Here is a 22,366-nt window from a genome sequence, read left to right on the forward strand (position 1 = left end):
TGGAGGAGAGAGAGAGATGAGAAACAGGGAGAGAGAAAGAAAGAGAAAACTATACTACCATAAGTATTCCAGAAGCAATATGCTCCCTTCCAGTTTCCACAGCCCCAACCAATCTCCCATGCAACAGGAGCAGAAATTTCATCCATGCAAAAGCTGCATGACAGGAACAGGAAATTAAATCTTCAAGTTCCTGTATACTGTTTCTAGCCATCATTGAGCCTCAACAAACCAATGTTCTTTTTTTCCCCCTTTGGGATAATTGTGTTATTCATCGCATGCCTCACCTTCAAAACATGCTATGAATCTTTAAAGATAGCATAAATGAAGGACGTTACCAGGATTTTTAAAAGATAAGGAAAATCAAGAATTTTAAAAGGTAAAGCGCGCACACACACACACCTTCCCAACTCATCCACCCAACAGAAACACAGATTGATAGGATGAAGAGAGATACCATATAAGAAACTAATACCCTTTATTCATTTGCTTGGTTAACAGCATTTGCAATCTATTCACTTCCAAAACATAGGCAGCTAACAACAAAATACAAAGTAAATGAGAACCATGCAAAACGAGCAGTGTACCATAAAGAAAAACAAATAAATTAAGCCTATCACAATATATCCAAATCTATATCACCAGAAGCAGACCCAGCTCAAGATATTTTCCTGCCCCAGATTGAGTAGCGAACTGCAAATTATTTAAATCCAGTCAAGTTGTAATTGCTTCAGTGAAATTCCCATAGGTACTTTTCTCCCAGAAAGTAAAAATACAGTTATGACTTGCAGTCCTTTCATGATACCGAGGATGAGTTGTCTGAAGCAAGGTCCTCACTGCCTGTTTCCCCCTGCTTCGACAGGTCCTAACATAGGCTTAATCCCTGCAATGAGTGGGAAAGCCACTATATTTATTAAAACAGAGTGAACAAATTGGTGTTGGACAGGTCTTTTTAAGTCAGTGGCCCACAACCTTTTGGGCACCAGGGAAAGGCTTTTCTGTGGACCTGAGCAGGTGTGGTTTTGTGTGCTGCCTGTATCCCACAGATGGGGCTTAGCTTGTTTGTGAAGCCTAGTTGTTGGCATACTGCAGACCAACGTTTCTCCATTGGGATTGGGATTGGGGACTGGTGTTTTAAGTGACCAGGGCATTTCTGAATTTATTTTTTGGTAAGAGTTTAAGCTTTGCAATTAGCAAATAGTAATTAATTCATTGGTCAAACAACTATCCTTGTTTGTGTGTGTGTGTTTCATTATCTTTCCTGCTATTTACTCTATGTTTTGTTTTGTTTTACTGATGAGATCTGACATCTTAAACCATTGAAGTTCCAGCAATTTAATTTTAAGTTTGGATTTCAACACTTAAGCAAACCATAAAAAACAATGAATTTTTAAAAATTAGACAACTTCCCAATATAAATCACAGGACATCGTTAATGTTCTCTCATTACTTAAGATTTACATACAAGATAGGATTATAAAAGAGTGTAAGAACAGGAACAATTCAGTGGATGAAAATGACTCATCCATCACTAGGCTCTGCCTTCAACTTGTAGGTATTTGTTCATTTCCGGGTGCCTTTAATTGTTAACAACGGAACCAAAGAAAGATTAAATAAAAGCCAAGCAGAAGTTGTTAAACAGAATAGCCTAAAGGAGTTCTTATAACTTGGTTTTTGTTTTAAAATATTTTGGCTCATTGTGTAGCAGTCCAGAATGACAGAAAAAAGCCTGATCTTTGGTATTTTATTGTTCCTGAAACTGCAAGTGTGCTGCTGTTTTTATAACCAACATACGTTACCGGATATTGAAAATGCACACTTTATTGAAGAATGTGTCAGAGTGCATAATAGATTCCGATCCAATGTGGACCCACCAGCTAGCAACATGAAACGGATGGTAAGGAAATCATCATAATCTGTAGCAATGAAGAATGTACATTTCATACTTCCTGCAGGTTTAGAATTGGCTTAGATATTTCTAGTTCTTTTAAGAGAATTTTGCTCTGCTGAAACTAATTCTCTGACAAGGCTTGATACTAATTTTGTTGCTTTTGAAGCTGGAAATTTTGAGAGTGTATAGCAAACATCAATTCCAAATGGAAGCTATGAGAATTCCCACGGTTGGCAAAATAGTTGCTGTGGGAGACACCATTTACACTTTAACCCTCTAGGTCCTTTTTGTTGTCCTAACATCTGTTGATTTCTGAACAAGAAGGCACATTTTCAAACAAACCACTAATCTTCCTCCCCCCTTAAATATGTCTCCTGCTGGGTGGTTTGCCAGTTTCAAAAATAATTATATAATTTAAAAAATAGATGGGATAGAAATCTCAAAAGAGTACTACTGTCTTGTTCCTTAGTACGTCTGGCAAATGTAATATAGTGCAAAAAAGGCCAATTTTTCTGGAGCAACTTTGGCATTGTATCAAAGCCATGCTCTGAATAACCATGTCACTAAACTTACCAATGATTTGTGCAGCAAATCACACCAATTGGGTCTAAAGTTATTATCTAGGAAATACCAAGTTTCACCCACTTTCTCCAAGAAATGCTACTAGCATCCCATGAACCTTGGCTTCAAAAACACGTTGGCAATGCTTTATAATATCACAAGTCATTCAATGTTTGGAATGTATGTTCCATTCTGGGCCTTGACATGGAGCTGTGTAATGAATATATGGGCTGTTTCTCCTAGCCCTTTCTTAGTGGTCTACATAGGCAAATGGGGGCAACTGCCTTGTCTTTAGTTGTTCTAGTTCTACCCAAATGACTGGCTAGAATCAGTTTAATCCTACACAAGTATGAATATCCTGTGGGCTAAATCTAAGCCATGAGGATTACTTGATCCAGTTAAGCACTTTATGAGAACAGACTACACACATGCTTGATCTTAGCTGAAAGGCTGAGAACCAGTGTCTAACCAGAGATTAAATGTGTATCCCATTTAATGTGACCAGCTATTGAGGCAATTTTAAATAACAACTGTGAGAAGAATATCACTAGTGTGATGCAAAATGAACATCATGCCATGGTCCCACAGGACCCCCTTCTTCCTAAAAAGCTGTTACTTTTTGAAGAGGGAAATATTATATAAAATAATTTTAATGCCTTTTCTGACTTTTCTTCAAAGCTAGTATGCCAGTTTGGATTCACAGATTACATAATGATTTATTTGTCTTAGTTAATTGTAGTTTATTCTACAACATATGGTTCAGTGCAATGCATAACATCAATTTTTTCATTTTTGCACATGTATTTATATAGTTACATTCATATCCATGTTGATGAGTCAGGAATAAGCAGGCAGCTAGCTCGTTTTTGTAAAAACTATAAAACAGTGCAAAGCCAGAGAGGCATTGAGCATTCTGGTTTAAGTATTCCCCAATCTGCAGTAGAAGTGAGTTAGAACCGAGGGATAAAATTTATATACAACTCTATGTAGTACGGTGAAATGGGGAAACAATTGCATTATTATTATTTTTTAAACCCAGGATTACCAAATAAAGTGATCATAATATATATTATGCTTTTGTAGAGCTGGGACCATGATCTTGCAAAGACTGCTCTTGGCTGGGCAAATATGTGCCAATTTAATCATAATCCTGATCTCCGGTCACCAGGGAAGGCCCACCCAAACTTCACAGTAGTCGGAGAAAATATTTGGACTGGAAGCATTTGGTATTTTAATGTAACTTCAGCCCTCACTAATTGGTACAATGAAGTCCAATATTACAATTATGCTACTCAACATTGTAAACATGTATGTGGGCATTATACTCAGGTAAGTCATTAATTATATCTTGCATTATGATTTCTAAAAATAGCAGTTGTCATTTTTTAAAAAAAAATCTAGATCACTGTCGTTACAATTTCCAAATTGATTGATTCCACTTGGCATGCCTGCAATTGTACTTTAAAATTGCCTAGGCCAAAAAAAGTGACCAATGTATAAAGGCAAATGTTGAGCCACCACCAATCCCAACTTTTTAAAAATACCCTTTTTCCATGACCCAGTGGCTTTGTGCCTTACTGTTAGCATTTGCTATGGCACTGCCATCAAACCCAATCTCAAGCTTAACAGCAGCTGACTAGCTATTCTTGCATCCATTTTATTTAATAACCTGAAGGAAAAATAAATACACATCTTCTCTTTCAGAGATGTATTATTTTGTTGCTTTGCCCAATCACGAAAAATCTTCCTTCTTTGTATTTTGGCTCTAGCCAATAAATCAGAAATCATCCATTTCTAATTATTCTTGATGGAATGATAAAAGTCACAGAGAAGTTTTCATCTGTTGTTTTTAATATATAGTTTGGGAGAAAACATTAAGTTGAATCTCATTTTTTCAGATCTCTGACCATGGGAACAACTTTCTATATGTTTAAGGAAACACTTTTCAGTTATAATAAACCTACAGATTGGTCACACAAAAATGCTCTTCTCTATCCCCATCCCAGTCTGTATGTAAAAAAGCTGAGTTTATTTTGAAAGGTTTTTAGTATTTAGGTATGAAAAAAATAAGAGAAAGTGGTGTTTTCAAAATAATTTCACAATCTAAGTCTATATATCGATCTGAAAAAAGAAGCAGCAGTGAGTTGTATCAGGCAAAGCAGCAAGAGTACTTCATGTTTGTTAAGCCTACTTCAATATATTAGCTGTCAGTGATTGATTTAATATGCCTGTAAATTAATTTTGTTAATATTTTGAACATTAACATGTCATCATCATTAAAGAAAATGCTATATATCTATCCAATTTTTAGCACAACTGTGGGCTAATCTTACATACTAAATTACCATAGAATATACCATAGTGTACACTTACCACAGAATATACCACTTTTATTTTCAGATGGTTTGGGCAAAAACCTACAAAGTAGGCTGTGCTGTTCACTATTGTCCTGTAGTACAAGGCTTTGGTGGATCTGATGCTGCACACTTCATTTGTGATTATGGACCTGGGTAAGATTTTTCAATTGCAATTTGTCAGAAATTATCTTAGAAGGAAAATCTCTAACTTCTTTCGGAATTGAGAAACTGATACCTATGTGTATTAATATCCATTTACTCCTTTGATATGAAAAATTATAACTCAAGATTAAAACCCACAATAAAACAAATGTTGAGTTCTATCTCCAGAATGCAAATTTAGCTTTGGTTGATCATGTACCAGATCCATACCAGATTACTCTAACTGTAATTACATGAAATGGGCTGAATTATGAGGAAATCAATCCTATTAATATTCTGGATCCTTTTAAAGTGCTGGGGCAACCTTTCCCATCCTTTCCTGTAAACTACAATTTAAAGAGTATGGTTAATATTTTCGAATTGGCTGGGGAGTCAATATTCGTACATCTTAAAAGTTGCTAAAGCCGAGAAACACTAATGGAATGCCTGCTACTGGGCCATTTCTCTAAGATTGGTTAATGTCAGGGACAAAAGCATTGCAAGCAGTAACTGTAAAATTCTACGGGAAGATGAATCCAAAGACTCACTCACTCATAATCCTTGACTGTGGAGATCTTTTTGATTATAAGTTTTTCAAACAATTAAATAAATTCTCATGGATTTCATTATTTGTTACTACTAAACTCTGATTTTTAGAATCTTTTTAGAATCTAGAAGGTGAAGAACTAAGGCACTTTGGGAATTTTTTTAAAAGTAGAAATGTAGTTGAAACAGAGAAAAAGACTTCTCCTAAAGTCTTCTGATTTTACACATCTTGACCCTGCCTTAGTGCCTTATTATTATAGTGCCATGACATACTTTCTTCGAGACCTTTATCTGGCATTCACCCTTTTAATACCATCATATGAGAGAGATAAGGCCCACACAGCTTGTAGCGTTACTTGCTAGCAAAAAAAAAGTGGAAATAAAATTAATGCTATGTCACCTCCTGTTGCTAGTAATTTTGGAGTATGTGGTTAAGAAAGGAAGTAGCTTTCTTCCCACTTTGGAGAGCAGATCAGTAGCACAAGTTATAATGTACAGTACAGTATGTAGGTGGCAATATAAATTAAATAAATAAATAAATGTAGAAGAAAAAAAAACTGTTGGAAAAAACATATAGTAGTCTAAAACCAACATCTTAAAAGAATCTCTCATAAAAGCCATCATTGGAGAATATAAAGTCAGGAGGTTCAAGATGGATGGGAACTGCTACAAAGAGTCCAACATCACTGAACCATTTAACATGTGTAAACACAATAAACTTCAAATATTATCAGCAATAGAATTAGAACAAGCATAGCAAAAATAAAGCAAAAAGTTCTAAGAAAGCGTTTTTAAACTATTAATCTTTGTTCACGTGTTACCTTGAAGTTCAGGCCATAGCTCAGCCCAGCATGTGAATTTCTCAACTACACATTTAATGGATACTATTTTGGTAATTATAGATTTCACTGATGTGGTCAGTGATTGTTTTAAACCATTTCATTGATTTAAATGTAAGAAATCTTCTGTTGTAGTTGGCTGTGTTCGTTTCTAGTAACACCATTCTATGGTTTTAATAACCAGTACTTACCAAATATTATTTCAGATTATAATTCAGTTAAAGCACTGACTTGAAAGAAGAGTGGTTCAAACTTCTCTCCTGTCTCTGTATTAAATGAGCTGATAAAATTATTGTTTTGCACAGTGGAAATTATCGAACATGGCCATATAAATCAGGAGTAACTTGCAGTGAATGTTACGGAGAGCCTTGCGTAGACAGACTTTGTGGTAAGTAAAAGGTCTAGCATGAATTTCTTCATCTCCTGGCCCAAGTTAGGATCTTTAAAAAAAAAAACCTTTCAAAACAGAACTTTCAGGAATGAAATACCAATCTTTAATTATCTAGCTAGGAAGTCCCAAATTTACAAATTTTGTATGATTATATTGATTTGTCATTAACCTAGATGCAACTGTAAATAACTTTTGAAATTTATTTGTAGGTGAAGTATGGGTGAAGAAGCCATATTGTGATACCTATTGCATCATTGTTCTAGTCCTAAGAACATCTTCATTTTTAATAACTTTTTCAACTGTCTTTTTTCTGAAGCAACATTATCCCAGAATGTATATGTATAAATAAACTGGAACAAAAAACACTTTTGTTATTAAACAATACATTGATAAGAATAGTAAGACATCCATGATTTTTAGATACATTTTCAAAATGTTTTTTAGGAATAAAAAAGTACAAGTAGCAGAAAAAGTTCAACAGGTAAACACGCAATGAACATAAATTTATTGACAACAACATTCACAAAGTACCATTCTACTCTGCTTATCACACTGTTGGCTCTTTGTTGATCTGAATGAAAAAAGTAACTCAATATTCAAATGCAACCAGCATTTGGAAAGCCAAATTTTCCAGTAATATAAACAAAGCATAAAGAAGACCCATTCCAAAAAGATTGAGTAAATATATAAATAGTTTATGAAAGCCTAGTAAACAAAACCATCAATAAAGCAATATACATTTTTGTTTAGAAAATGTTTTAGCTGCCCTCAGAAAACCAGTTATTTCTTGTAATGTATTAGACAATTATCTTTCAGAATCCCATGCAATAAAACAAATAAAAACAGTATGTTGGTAAGTATTTGTACTCTGTATAAAATCTTTTCAATGATAATCCTGTGTATACTATCATTTTTACACCAATAGCTATAGGTCAACTGTTTATTCTAATGGATATCACATGTATGGAAATATTTTCCATATTGCTAAAAATACAACAGAGCAAGCTGTCAGTTTTAGATTAAAAAATTGGAAAGGTATTTTTCCCTTCTTCCCTCAAGGAAGGCAACTTTTCATCTTCTACATTAACTGAGTTCATAGCTTTCCTCCTTGCAAAAAGTGAAGTGCTATAGCTTTAAAGATGGTTTCTTTTTCTTTTCACCTGTTGCAATTTTTAATTTAACTTCTTCTGGTATTGCTCCAAGCTTCTTCTTCTTTGCTTTTTTAACCTTTTCTTTAATTGCTTCAATATCAATCTTTGTTTCAGTTGTCGCTACAGAATAAAAGAGTATATTTTTCTTATGAAGATGTCTTATCCAAGAGATATGGTAAACACTTCCAAGCATAACAAATAAAGTAACTTTTCAAATGAAAACATAGAACACGAAAAAGGAGTTACATGTTAAGCTAATGAATCCAGTTATACTAACGTGTCCTACAAAGATGTTGCTAAAGAGATTATTTTACATTGTAAGCTTTAAATTCAACCATTAGATAGATTTTGGATCTAAAGCTATTAATTACATTTAAATAACTTCCAAGGCCTATAAATAGTATTTCAGATTAATCTAGTTATTAATGCTCTGAATTAAGCTTGGTCTTAAGCTAATATACCTAATATTTAATCAGTCGTCGTAGAAACTCTGGGAAAACAGAAATAGAAGTTATGTGAAGATAACTTTATAAAATAATTTTGTAATTGTTTTTGTCTATAAAAGGTAGATAGAGTCCATGCTACAGTAGAGTCCATCTTGTTTAAAATACTATTTATGGGGTGGATAAGTTCTCGGTCTTGCATATCACACTTAATTTTATAAATTAACTTTTCAGACATTTTCAGAATGTAAATGTCAAGAGAGAGAGATTCTTGATACCTTACGTATTTCAAAAACCAATGTATTTTCTTGGATTAGAATATAATATTTTTAGCACATTAAATTTCCATTTTTGGCCCTCAGCCTTCTCAACAGAGAGCCCTGAAAGTAGTAATTTATTATGTGAGTAACAGATCAAAATGCTTCCTCTCAACACAGAGACTCCCCTTTATAAAACAATAATAATAATAATAAACCAATCTTACTTTTCTTTGGTTTTACAACAGGCTTTTCTTTAGGTGGAATAAAAGCTTTATTTCTCTCCTCTTGTCGCTTGCTAATTGCTTCTGCTTGCTTTGCCTAACAATAAAAAAAGATCATGTAGCATATACAAAATTAAATACATATTTTAATTAACAAATCAATCTTCATTTTGGATACAACCAGCAACTGTTAATTAACAAAGAAATCAAGGGACCGTACCTTTATTTCTTCTATTCTCTTACGCTTCTTTTGACTTTCTTTCAAGAAATATTCACCACTTGCTAATTCTTTATCAACCTGTAAAAATAGCATGATACATAGTAAAAATTCCACAGTAAAAATTGTTGCCTTGGTTCCATATTTTCAAAAATCAGTTGCTATGATTCCTTATTTTAAAAAATCAGAAGTTAATAGTTTTCATAGTGCAACAACAAAGCCAAGTGATATTAAAATTGAAAAGATACTGTTAAACATAAAACTCTTAATTTAAACACAATCAATTTATACTATTAGTTTAACCTACTAAGTTATTTTGGGTAGCAAATCATTACACATATATATTGCAATTAAAGACAATTATTTCCAATAAAATGCAATTGGTTATTGTTATCTTTAGGTTATATTCATAGGGAAACATTGGTTAAATTTCACAATACACTAAAATAAGGAATGGGGAACCTGTGCCATCCAGATGATGTAGAGTTATCATTTATTTATTTATTCACATTTTGAAACACCCCATCTCCCTCACTAGCCACATTTGAAGGCTACCTTTTCTCTTAAACATCTGGTACAACATAGTTTGGGATTCATGTACTAAAGGCATCATATGTCAGGAAATTCCGTTAGGTTGTTCAGTAAAATTTCAGATTAAACAGACCTGACTCTCTGGTTGTGGAGGTGGGAAGGGAGTGTATTCTTTCTTGACATTTTTCTTCTTTGGTTCCTTCCGTTTGTTCAAATTCTTATGTTTGAACTTGGGCAAAAAACGTTCCCAGCTTTCCAATCTTAATTCAGGATCTTTTGACAATTCTCTCTTAATCATTAGTGTCTTTAAACATATTAAAACATCAAGCAATTAGTTAGAAGAAAAACTCTATTGATTTATCTAGCCTAAGGAAAAATCAGGTTTCATATATCACAGATACAGACTCATTTAATAATTGTACACATTAACATAGGAGAAAATAATCAAGTATAAGTAACAATTATCTCAATTTAATGATTCCTCCTCTCCAGATCATTAAAACAAGTAGTCCTTGACTTACGACAGTTCCTTCATTGACCATTCAAAATTATCACACTGCTGAACAAAAATATAAGACTTACAACCTGCTGACTTTTCAGTATGGTTGTTAAGCCCAATGGTTTTGAGAGCTTTTGGCTTGTCTTTTGTGGGTTAAAACAAAGGCACACATTCCTAGAGGAAACTGACCTCAATAGAAGGAGCCATTTCCATTTAAATGGAAGCAGCCACACTATAGCAACCCCATAACTTGCACATGGCTGCACTAGATGAGGATTCCCTCTCTGCCTTAGGTACCCCATGCTCTATTTAATGACCTGCATGGTCACTTAAGGAGGAAGCCACAGCATGGTCCTAAAGTTGAGCCATGTCATACGGTGACCCGCTTAATAATTCCAATGACATATGACCAAAATTCTAGACTTTATTGTGGCTGTAAATCAAGGACTTACCTGTAGAACCAATAAACTGCAAAAAATAAGAAGCAAATGGCATATTTATCTAAATTTTGTGTTCAAATGAATTTGTAATCCCAAATATTTAAAGAAGCAAATCTATACTCTTTTGACTGAAAGACCGTTAGGTATAGAAAACTTCCATGATTGTTTCATGGATGGGCAGTTGGAGGAATTTTTCCATTTTTAGCAGCAAAGAAACTGAAAACAGCTAAGAATCAATTCAGGATGCAAAATTACTGCATTCCCTTGTTCTCTGACTATGGCTTACAATGTCAGAATTATAACCTGCATTCTATAGAACTGATATCATTATTTTTATTTGATGGGTTTATTTATTATTCTCTGATGTGTACTGAATATTTGGTTTGGGATTCAATTCAATCCAATCAATTTCACGGCAGAATTCTGAAAAAACATACAACTCCTTTACCCAAAACACAGCATGTTCAAAGGGATGCTAAAAAGACAATACATCAACAAGTCAATCAAAATGATTTTAGATCAATTATTTTTATTTTACCTTGATATTATATATGGGATGAATATTCTTCATGGCATCCAGAACAACTTTTCTAACCTATTTTTTTTTTAAAAAGACAAGATTGCAAACTGATTAATTTTAATGATTTAAACCAAAGGGGAGGAAAGTTTTTCAATCATGTGGCCACATACTGTACACTGTTTCTGCCCTGTCCAAGTCCTATAGGTGTAGAACTGAAATTTAGGTTCCATTTCTCCTTTTGGATATTTTTTGTTGGGCAGTAAGAGAGTAGGGGATGTTAAGAGGCAAAACTGGTATCTTATACTCTGATTATAAGAAAAAAAAACTCTGGAATTGCTAATGAATGGTAAAGGCTGTATGTAACTTGTAGGATACAGGTTATTTACCCTGAGTTAATTCCTAGATGATTACATTTCTAACACTGGAAGATTATTTTTAAAATGTTATTTTCTTTAAGTATATGTATCCTTTAAAATTTTAATAAAACTATTGAAGACCTAATCTGGAACAGGATTATTATACATATTGCACAAAGGACTACTAGTGTGTAAGAATTTGGATCACGTTAAATTTGGATTCTGTTCGGCAACGATCAGAATTCTGACAGTAACACATTCCGACACAATGTTCCATCTATATCACATTTTGTCTTGCACAGTATAACCATAGAATTTAGCTTGTTACATAAAATTATGTTAATACAACAAATAGAACTTCAATATAACTACTGATTTATTTGGTAATTTCCCAAAATCAAATCTTTATTACAATTATGGACTAGTATATAGGTTCTTTCTTTAAATTTAAATGAAATACTATTATAGCTTGAATTGAATGTGCAAAATGTTCTATCCCAAGGTGATCTTACCTCTTTTAAACCATTAAAAGGTCCAAGAGCTGAAACAGTGTTCCCCTGAACCATGATATAGCAACGGGTTAATATTTCTAGTGCCTACATAAAAACAAGATAACAGTATACATTTCAGGATGCAATTATCATAGGCACATATTTTACTGAATATGAAAACAAGCATTCAGATCACATTTACAGAAGACCTATTTTAATAACTATGCATAGAAGTTAAAAGAACAATACATACCTTTAGAGTAGATCCATTTGGACCAATAAGTCTCTGTCTTCTTTTTATAAATCTTTCTCTATTTCTGATCAAGGATCCTATTTTAATGATGTCACATGCAATATCATCTTCAAGGACACGTACAGACTGAATGGAAATCAGAGATATAATCAAGTATCTTATTATAACATATTCATTTTCTTTTAAGAAACTTCTGAATCGGGATTCTTAATCAGGTAGAGTTTGTTATCAGACCTCTTGAAATTAAAGAATTAAAGTTTTAAAAGACAGAAAAACAAACCTGTTCAAACGGAACACTTCTGGCTAAAAGTTTTATTAAATCTCGGGCTCTGATGATGATATATGGATCAAAGGTCTTCTTTGTTGTGCTGACAGTCATGCTTCCTTCAATTAGGTCTAAAACTGCATTTATATGCTGTAGCATAAGACAACAAACTATTTTCAGAAGAACAGAACAAATTCTTAATGATCTCAGAAATGTATGTGATCAGTAAAATTTATAAACAAAAAAGTATTAGTATCTAGGAACAAAGAAGAATTAGACATTTTCATAACGGTAAGGGTTTTATTTAGAAGTCTTAAGCAGATGCCTTTTTAAATTAAAAGATTTTATATGAAGAATGTTTGGATTTGTGTTGTCAATTAGGGACCACAGCCCTAACAAGGCTTCAACTGCAGCCTTTGAAATCTTCAGGTCCTACTTCCTACTTTTTCCTTTTGTTATCTATTCTCTGCCATCTTCAAAAATCCTGGACTTTTTACCTAGGAAATCAATCTGAAGCCAGAAGAATCAAGCAAATGCTAAAACGGGGGATGAGTAGATGGGCATATTTTAAGGCATGTAACTCATTAATTACAGCCTGCCCTGGGGATCTCAAAATCTTGGAATCAGTATTACCCCTTTTGCTTTCAACTATGTTTGTAATACAAACTTATTAATAAATCATCTGAAATTCATTTATTTCTAAATAACTGACATGATACACACTATTATAGGAACTCTTGTGCAGTGAATATAGAAATAGCTTGCTTGCGGAACATATTACTACAGGCCTCTTTATTTGCATATTTGGGAATTCACAAAGTAGACAGTGAATAAGGGAATCATCTATAGTAAACACCTGTTATTCATCAATACAGGTAAGTCGTGATTTTCCTCAAAATCCTCTATGAAAGTGTAAGTAAAGATTCTTACATGTTCATTCAAAGCTTTCTGCACTAATGGCCAGCATTCCTTCAAGTAAGCTTCTCTGTATTTAGGGAAAAGAGTAGCAAAGCTGCTTTCTTCCAGAAGTCCTTTAGGGTTATCTTCTTTTGTAAAAGGTGGTTCTTTCCATCCATCAGGAACAGTGAGAAGTTCGGATTCATCTCCTGTTGGCAAAAATATTTATGTTACAATGTCTTTCAAACATAAAAACATTTGGATTGAAGATTATTAGCCGGAGAAACAGAAGGTTCAGCAACAAGTTATATTCCACCTCATCAAAAAAAAAAAAAAATAGCACTAAGTGTGCATCTAGCAATGAGGTTCCCTAGCTGATCAAAAGGAAGCAGTGCTATGACAGTGCCAATCTGGAGCAAGAAAAAACTGGCAAGGAGATGCATTTGCCCCCTTTGTTGGTGGCAAATCTACCATAATCCAGCAATTACTGTTATAAATGCAGCCATTGTAAGACTTTCATAAAAAAGATAGAGACCCTGTGAGAGCTGTATGCAACGAAATTTCATTTTAACGTATGCCAATTAGTGTACATTCAAAGTGACAAAGTTATTCTAAGTTCTAAATAAGCCAACTTTTTTTTTAATAACTGGGGACTTCTATGTATTTTCTTGCAATCATCTTCAAAATGTTTTACACCGCCACTTTGGGAAAAAATTGTAAAAGCAGAGCATTTCCTAAGACCTGCTGCTGCTGCTGCAGTAAAAAAAAAACTTCCTAAAACAGGTAACAGTAAAGCAGTGTCTCTTTTCTTTCAGACAACAGTGTGATTTGACTGTTCTCTCTCATTCTAGATATATAAAAGTATTTTGTCTCCCCATATATAGAACTTTAATATATAATAACAGAAAAGCTAGAGGGCCGACACTTCTGTACCATATATATGCCTTTATACATCATCTCTTGAAAGAAAGCCACAGCCACTCTGAATTTAGCTATTTTGCACTTTAGCCCAAGAGCATTCACAGCAACTAATAAATATACTGAAGAAAAAACAAATATGAACACACTAAAAAGTTGGCTATAAATGTCTAAGATGAATTTATTTTAAAAATAAATAAATGACACCCACTGCATAGTTATCATCCACAAAGAGGATAAGAACAGCCTATCTGGTCTGCAAAAATACGGACGGCCAAAAGATGCTTTGCATTTCTTAATGATGCGGATTTTGAACCCCAGCTACGGTAATTAGTAACGTGCAGCAAACAGCCAACGACCTCAACACACTATTCACAACCGACTTCAACACAAATTAGCTTATATGCCCAAGTGCTTCCTTAAAAAAAAAAAAGCACAAGCCACCATAGCACGTCCGACTAGCAGTCACGCTTCGACATGGGAGGATGGCATCACCTGGAGCCGCGCTGTCGGTCTTCGGGAGTTTCCGGCGTCTCCGGCGTTCAGCCTTCTCAGAGGCCGCCATGTTGCTCTCACTTCCCGGCGCCGCGGAATCTCCGCCTCCGCCACGTGACAAAACGGAAGCGCAGATGCGGTGATCCTGGGAGTACGGAGGAGGTCGCAAAAGTCCACCATAGAGATACAAATGTAGAATATTAGGCAAGTTAGAATTACGGTAAATTTATCTGGTTAATCTTTTTCCCAACGCTACCTCGTATTTGTCTGTCATTTGCGTTCGCAATAAAATGAATCCGGAATCAGTTTTAAGACGGCATTATTAATACAGAATCAATTTTATAGAATCAATTCTATAAAATATTTTATTAATGGTTTAATTGATTTATTGTATTAATTGATTATTGTGATTAGAGTGTTTAGTGCAAAGAGTGTGATTATTGACTAGTTTTAAAGATCAAGATTCATGTAATTTAATTGATTAGTAAAATCAGTGATTTAGTGAATTTAATTGAACAATGTGACTAATGATTAGTGTAATTAATTGATTAGTAGTTGGTGTAATTAATTGATTAGGTTGATTGTTGCTTAGGAAATTATCTGACTAGAGAGATTACTGCAATTGATTGATTGGTGTGATATTGGCTATATTGATTACCCAAAATTGTTCCATTAATTAATTCAATCAACGTACTATCTTAACAAACCTACCATGCCAAGAAAAAAATCCAATGCCAAACCACAACCTAAAGAGAATTTAATCCCCAACAATGAACCACAAGACTCCTGCACATGCCTTAAATGCTACAAAACTCTAAAGGATAATGAAAACTCCATCAAATGTTCTCTGTGTAACAAATACGCTCATCGTGACTGCTTGGGATTACCCAAGCAATTGATTCAATACCTAAAATCATCCAATGAGTTTCCATTTCTCTGCAATTCATGCAGACCCATACTGGATCTGTTGGAAAGAGTCGATACCATTGAAACACGATTAACATCCCTTGACACCAAAGTAGCATCCCTGGACGCCTTAATAGAAAGATTATCCAACCTCAAAAAAAAAAGACACAATGCAAAAACCTGAACACCCAATAGCTACAAACCACATCTCTACTCAACAACCACAACCCAATCCACAACCCAATCCACAAAAAAACATAACCCAGACAAATATTGATATCCCAATCCTCATCAGAGAGTCTGTTGAGCGTGAACGGAAACGTCCAAACGCCATCTTATTTGGTCTAGAGGGCATCAATGATAATGATGACATCACAACTGTCCGAAACATCATCAGTGATTATCAAGCATCAACCATCTCTCCTGATGAAATACTTGACATTTCCCGCATTGGCCGAGAGCTCAAAAACAGTGATGGCTCTGTGACCCCACGCTTCTGCAGGGTCATTTGCAAAAATGAATCAAGCAAACGCAAATTCATTTACACTATAAATTCACTCGCCAAAACCAACACCAACCATAAGAACCTCCGTTGTCGCCCTGACCTAACCATACAGCAACGTGCCCGCTCCCGTGTACTCCGCACTGAACTCAAAAACGTCTCGACAATGGGGAGAAGGACCTGTACATTGACTACCATGCTGACTGTATCAAAAGTAAGTCACACATCCCGCAACTCAGCTTTAACCTTCAACCACAACCCTACCTCAACCAACCCACCATCACCCAAGACTAGGCACGCACGCCCTAACTACCTCAACTCCAACTACTGCTGGCCTTAAATGCAAGCTACTCAATGCAAGAAGCCTTGTAAATAAAATACCTGAATTTTTCCTCCTACTAAATATGGCTAAATTCGACATTATATTTGTCTGTGAAACATGGCTCAATGCATCTCTCCCGACTCCATTACCACAGTAAGAGACTATCATGTTTACCGATCAGATCGTGAAATTCGTAGAGGAGGTGGTGTTGCTATCTTCTACAAAAAGTCCTTACATCTAAAAATATCCAAGTTACCCAGGAGCTTGCTCTTCCTGAGACCATTATCTGTGAACTCTCCTTAAATATCACAATTCGATTCTTACTATGTTACAGAGCACCTGATTATGACATTGAACATGTAAACAAGCTAAATACACTACTAACATGGGCAGCATCCTGCCCATACCCTTTATCTTTCTTGGTGATTTCAATCTGCCTCATATTGACTGGACCCTAAATGAATGTACAACTGAAACCATACATGCAACCTTTTACAATGCTGTTACAAATCTGGGACTGGAACAGCTAGTATCCAACAACACTAGACTAAACAACTGCCTCGATCTCATCTTCTGCAATAGTTTGAATTTAATTTACGGAATACAAACTAAAGAACCCTTTTCCAGCAGTGACCACAATATGATTGACTTTTGTCTCAACATACGTCCACACAAAAACCACCACAATGATGTGATCCCCAATTATAATTTCAAAAAGGCAACTATGATCTTATAAACAACGATCTCTCATCCCTTGATTGGCAATCTCTATTCAATGGATGCAATACTGTTGAAGACCATTACAACATATTTTTACTTGAAGTCAAAAGAGTCATCAAACTATATGTACCAACAACTACTCCCAAAACAAAACAAAAAAACAGATTGCCCATAACAATAAGGAAACTTCAATCCAAAAGAGATCACTCTGGCGGAAAAACAAATCTGGTCACGTTGCCAATTTCAAAAGCCGATACAAAAATTTATGCCACCAAATAAAGACCGAATGCACCAATTATCATATTAAACAAGAGGAAAACCTTCTAAGCACCAATTCCACCAATGCTTTTTACAATTTTGTAAACAACAAACTAAAAGATTCAAGGTCCATCCCACCCTGATAGGACCTAATGGTAAAGACTGCAACGACGACACCATTAAAGCCAACATCTTTAACACATTTTTTGGCTCAGTATTTGTAAACAGCAATGGATCATGCCCAGCATTTCCTAGCCGAACCACAGATAACTACAGTGATCTAATACATATCGATTTTACAGAAGACAATGTTGAAAAAGCACTACGCAATCTAAAACCATCCCTATCTATTGGACCGGATGGAATATGTGCCTATCTCTTAAAAAAGTTATCCACTGCCATAGCCGAACCTCTAAGCATAATCTTTGAAAATCTTTCAGGACCAGTTCCTTGCCTAACCTATGGTCACAAGCCACAGTCATCCCCATCTTCAAAAAGGAGACCCCTGCCTAGTTGAAAATTACAGACCAATCTCCTTATGCTGCGTCACCTGTAAAGTCATGGAATCAATTATTAACCAATCCATCATCCTCCACTTAGAGACAAACAACCTACTCTCCAATAAACAATTTGGTTTCAGAAAAAAGCTATCCTGTAATCTGCAACTCTTACACTGCAAAAACATATGGACTACACAACTTGATCAGGGCAAAACAATAGATGCAATCTACATAGACTTCTGTAAAGCCTTTGATTCAGTGGTACATGACAAACTACTACTAAAAATAAAATCCTATGGTATCTCTGGACAACTGCATAACTGGATAAAAGCATTCCTGTCAAACAGACAACAAATGGTCAAAATTGGGAGTGTCCTATCAAATTCTGTACCTGTCAATAGTGGTGTCCCCCAAGGCAGTGTTCTAGGACCAACTCTCTTCATACTCTACATAAATGACCTCTGTGATCATATTAAGAGCAACTGCGTTCTTTTCGCTGATGATGTAAAGCTGTTCAATACCACAGACAATACTGCTACCCTTCAAGAAGATCTTGACTGTGTATCAGAATGGTCAAACAAATGGCAACTTCAAATCTCAACAAATAAATGCTCTGTCTTACATATTGGCAAAAAAATCCGAAAATAAAATACAAGCTGAATAGTCAAGATCTTGTTGATGATCCAAGCTCTGTAAAGGACCTTGGAATACTCACCTCTAATGATCTAAGTGCTAGTGCCCACTGCAACTACATAGCCAAAAAGGCATTAAGAGTTGTTAACCTAATCTTACGTAGCTTTTTCTCTGGTAATATCACACTACTAACTAGAGCATACAAAACATTTGCTAGACCAATACTCGAATACAGCTCATCAGTCTGGAACCCACATTACGTATCTGATATTAGCACAATTGAGAAAGTCCGGAAATATTTCACAAGAAGAGTTCTCCACTCCTCTACTCGTTGTAGAATACCTTATGCCACCAGACTTGAAATTCTAGAACTAGAAAACCTTGAATTACGCCGTCTTCGGTCTGATTTAAGCATGGTATATAAAATCATACATTGCAATGTCCTACCTGTCAATGAATACTTCAGCTTCAACCATAACAACACAAGAACACACAACAGATACAAACTCAAGGTTAACCGCACCAAGCTTGACTGCAGAAAATACGACTTTAGCAACAGAGTGGTCAATGTCTGGAATACTCTACCCGACTCTGTAGTTTCTTCCCCAAACCCCAAAAACTTTAACCTTAGACTGTCTACTATTGACCTCACCCCTTTCCTAAGAGGTCTGTAGGGGGCGTGCATAAGCGCACCAACGTGCCTACCGTCCCTGTCCTATTGTTTCTTTTATTTTTCTTTTATTTTTCTTATATGTACTCATTTCATGTATTCATAATTATGTATACACTTTTACTTATCTCATAAACAATTGACAAATAAATAAAATAAAATAAAATAAAATAAAATAAAGGGGAGTGTGATTAACGATTCCTTCCCTTTAGAAACGTACAGCTCTCCGAATCGTAATTTCAAAGGATGCTTTGCAATAGTACACTCTGAAGATGCTTTCATTGTTATGATTTCTGAATAAGAACCGGCCTATACTGAAAACTGAGCTTCTAATAAGAGTTCTTTTGAAGTTCTAAAACAACATTTTTAAGATTTTTTGTGTAATTAAAAGCAATAAATGCAGAACTTGTTTACCTTACTGTCACTAGTGTGAGGCTGCAACCACCCTTAAAACTGAATCCTACTGTTGCTTGGGCGGCAGCTACTGCTGTTCCACCAGCTGGGCTCCTAGAAACTGGGACATTTTTAGTGGAAATGCCTCCCTCTGAACTAGAGGGACATGGTAGCCCTTAGTTCAGTGGTACCATAGATGATCCAAACGTTTTGACATCAACAAATTGGGTTAGAAAAAACTCCTGTATAAAACTGGAAGACTAGTTAGAGCTAAAAATTCTGCACTAGATAGATCAGTGATCTGTCTCAATTTTTAATTGCTTCCTGTACTCCTGTAAAAAGATGTGTTGCAGCTCTTATCTCCTATTGATTGATGAATGATCACAAATTGTTTTCAATTCCTAGCAACCATATAGATATTTTTCCCCCACAATGATGTATCCCACATCTGTTCTTTCAAGTTTCCCAATGGTGCTGTCAGGTTTCCAAGTTTCCAAGTGACGAAATTTATTTTAAAAGAAAAGTGCAAAGTCCATCTTCCAAGACAATTTCTTTTATTTAGGAAAACATCAAATTGGCAAAGTCCGTGGTAATTCCGGATCTGACACAACCCGGAATTACCCCACAACATTAGAAGTTAGAAACAACCCCCAAAAGTCACATTCTCCAATAGAAGTTATTCAACATTGCTTGATGTCATAAATCTCCACCTCAAGGGGCCTGAGCACAGTCAGCTCGTTTTCCCACGGGAAGAAGAATCACCTAGCCTAAACAACTCTCTATCTCCCCTCGTCCCCACTTAGGAATGTGTCGAAACCTTTCCCCCATGGCCGCCAAGAGAAAGTAAGAAAAAGAATATATACTAAGCCTAACTAAAATGGCTACACACATGTCAATTTCGGGCTTGACAGGTGCACTCATTGCACTGTAATGGAATCCATCTACTTTGCTATTGGTTGTCCCCTTCTCTTTCCTTCTTTCTTTCCAGTATTAGAGCCTTTTCCAAAGAGTTGGGTATTCACATCATATGTCCAAAGTAAGATATCTGAGCCTCAAGTAAGAACTCAGAGTTGATTTTTGATGATCTATCGGTTTGTTATGTTGGCTATTCATAGTATTCTCACTCTTCTCACCATCAAAATTTAAAGGCATCAATACTTTTCCTATCTGCTTCTCTAAAGTTCAACTTTCACTTCTATAAAATGTCACAGAGAATACCAAGGGACAAAAAAGCAATAGCACTTAGACTTACATACCAGCTCTCTTAGACTTACAGCTCTCTCTGAGCAGTTTACAGAGTCAGCACATTGCCCCCAACAAGCTGGGTCTTCATTTTACAGACTTTGGAAGTATGGAAGGCTGAGTCAACTTTGAGCCAGTCAGACTTGAACTTCTGGCTGTGGACAGAGTTTGCCTGCAATACTGCAGTCTAAGCATTGCACCACCACAGCTTGATGTATCTACCTTAAGTTTCTACCATTGATTAAAAGTTACCCATAGTTTTTTAATTACATTCATTCAACTCTCATTTAAACTTCAATATATACCTTAAGGTTATGACCTTCAATTTTATACATAATACATAACTTCCAATCGAATTCTGCTTGGTACATTCTTATAATACACATTATATTCTTTAAAAAAAAAAGGATTATAAATATATGTAATTATAAACCCTCATTCCATTCCAATTCAGTTCTATCATTAATAATCATTAAAATCTTAACATCTTTAACACTTCTTTTCAATTAAATATCATACTTCCTTGGGGACACATATAATCTTTCCATAATTAATTTTTCCCTTATTTCTCTTCACATATGTTTTGTAAATCATTAAATATTCATTTTGTTACATTTATTTATTGACAAGCATTCCACTGAATTACAATAGCTATTTTATCAAACATTTTAATCATACATTGTTTCATATTTTCTAAAATTATTTCTGTTTCTAATATAACAATACTATCTTATGTACCTTTGCAGAATCCCTTTTTCCATTAAATTTTCACCCATTATCTCTAAATAGGCCCTGTTTCTCTATATTTTGTTTCTGTCCTTTATAACTTTTTTTCCTTTCTTTCTTCCCTCTCATCTTCTCCCTCCCCTTTTTACCCCCTTGTCTCTCTACTTCTAGTTCTCTCTTCTGCATTTCCCTCTTCTGTTGCTTTCTGATTTTATACTTATTTTTCACTCTACTTTTTTTGGGGGGGGCGGGCGGGGGGGGAGTTGTTTTTCCCAATCTTAAACTTTCCATTCTCTTTCCCCCCTTTCTTTTTTTTTCCCCGATCGAAGATTACTTATTCATTAAAGATGGCTTCTTCTTTGTTGCAATCTTCTTGTTCTGCAGGCATTTCTGGTTGTTTCTCATAATTACAAATCTCCATTTCTAAAAACTGAAATATGAAGCCAAAAGAACCTCTCCCTTCTTGTGCATCTTCTTTGTACTTTTTAAGTTCCATTTTCAGTTCGTCTAAAAGTGGAGCCATTTTAAACAGTTTTAAACAACCACCCGATTGATTTTAGTCATTCAAATACAATAATCAAAAATCCAGAAATCATCAAGTAATCCAAACAGTCCCAAGTTATATCTTCTTATTTCTTTTTCCACTTTCTCTTCCTGGGGTTTTTGTTGCGTTAGAATGTATCCTTTGGAAGTCTTGTTGAGATTTTGCTGTAAGTTCTTTTTAATCCCAGGCAGTCTCCTCCCTTCCAGATCCTGTCCTTTTATTCTTTTTCTCTCCTTTCCTGTTTTCAAAAACTTTTGATTATCCAAAAAT

General features: G+C 35.0%; 2 protein-coding genes across 3 annotated transcripts; one reads left to right on the forward strand and one right to left on the reverse strand.

Moving 5' to 3' along the window:
- The first annotated feature begins 1,560 nt into the window (after positions 1-1,560).
- LOC113435510 (glioma pathogenesis-related protein 1) lies at positions 1,561-7,569 on the forward strand. 2 transcript variants are annotated; one of them, XM_026699392.2, is made up of 5 exons: positions 1,561-1,894; positions 3,533-3,778; positions 4,850-4,959; positions 6,638-6,720; positions 6,933-7,569. In XM_026699392.2, exons 1-5 carry the CDS (start codon positions 1,712-1,714, stop codon positions 7,070-7,072), a joined length of 762 nt encoding a protein of 253 aa, XP_026555177.1. In that variant the 5' UTR covers positions 1,561-1,711; the 3' UTR covers positions 7,073-7,569. The 2 variants fall into 2 exon arrangements, with proteins under 2 accessions (XP_026555177.1, XP_087790595.1); XM_087934469.1 differs by having other exon boundaries at positions 1,581-1,894; positions 6,638-6,717.
- Positions 6,910-14,818, reverse strand: KRR1 (KRR1 small subunit processome component). Its single transcript, XM_026699363.2, has 10 exons — positions 14,681-14,818; positions 13,301-13,476; positions 12,386-12,520; positions 12,106-12,231; positions 11,874-11,957; positions 11,024-11,080; positions 9,680-9,850; positions 9,019-9,096; positions 8,802-8,895; positions 6,910-7,994 (listed from the first exon to the last, which is right to left on the reverse strand). The coding sequence occupies exons 1-10, from the start codon at positions 14,748-14,750 to the stop codon at positions 7,849-7,851; spliced, it is 1,137 nt and encodes a 378-aa protein (XP_026555148.1). The 5' UTR covers positions 14,751-14,818; the 3' UTR covers positions 6,910-7,848.
- Positions 14,819-22,366: the final 7,548 nt, after the last annotated feature.

The sequence above is a fragment of the Pseudonaja textilis genome, chromosome 5 (genome assembly GCF_049901715.1).
Source record: "Pseudonaja textilis isolate UNSWEBS1 chromosome 5, rPseTex1.2, whole genome shotgun sequence".
In the NCBI taxonomy this organism is placed as follows: Eukaryota; Metazoa; Chordata; class Lepidosauria; order Squamata; family Elapidae; genus Pseudonaja; species Pseudonaja textilis.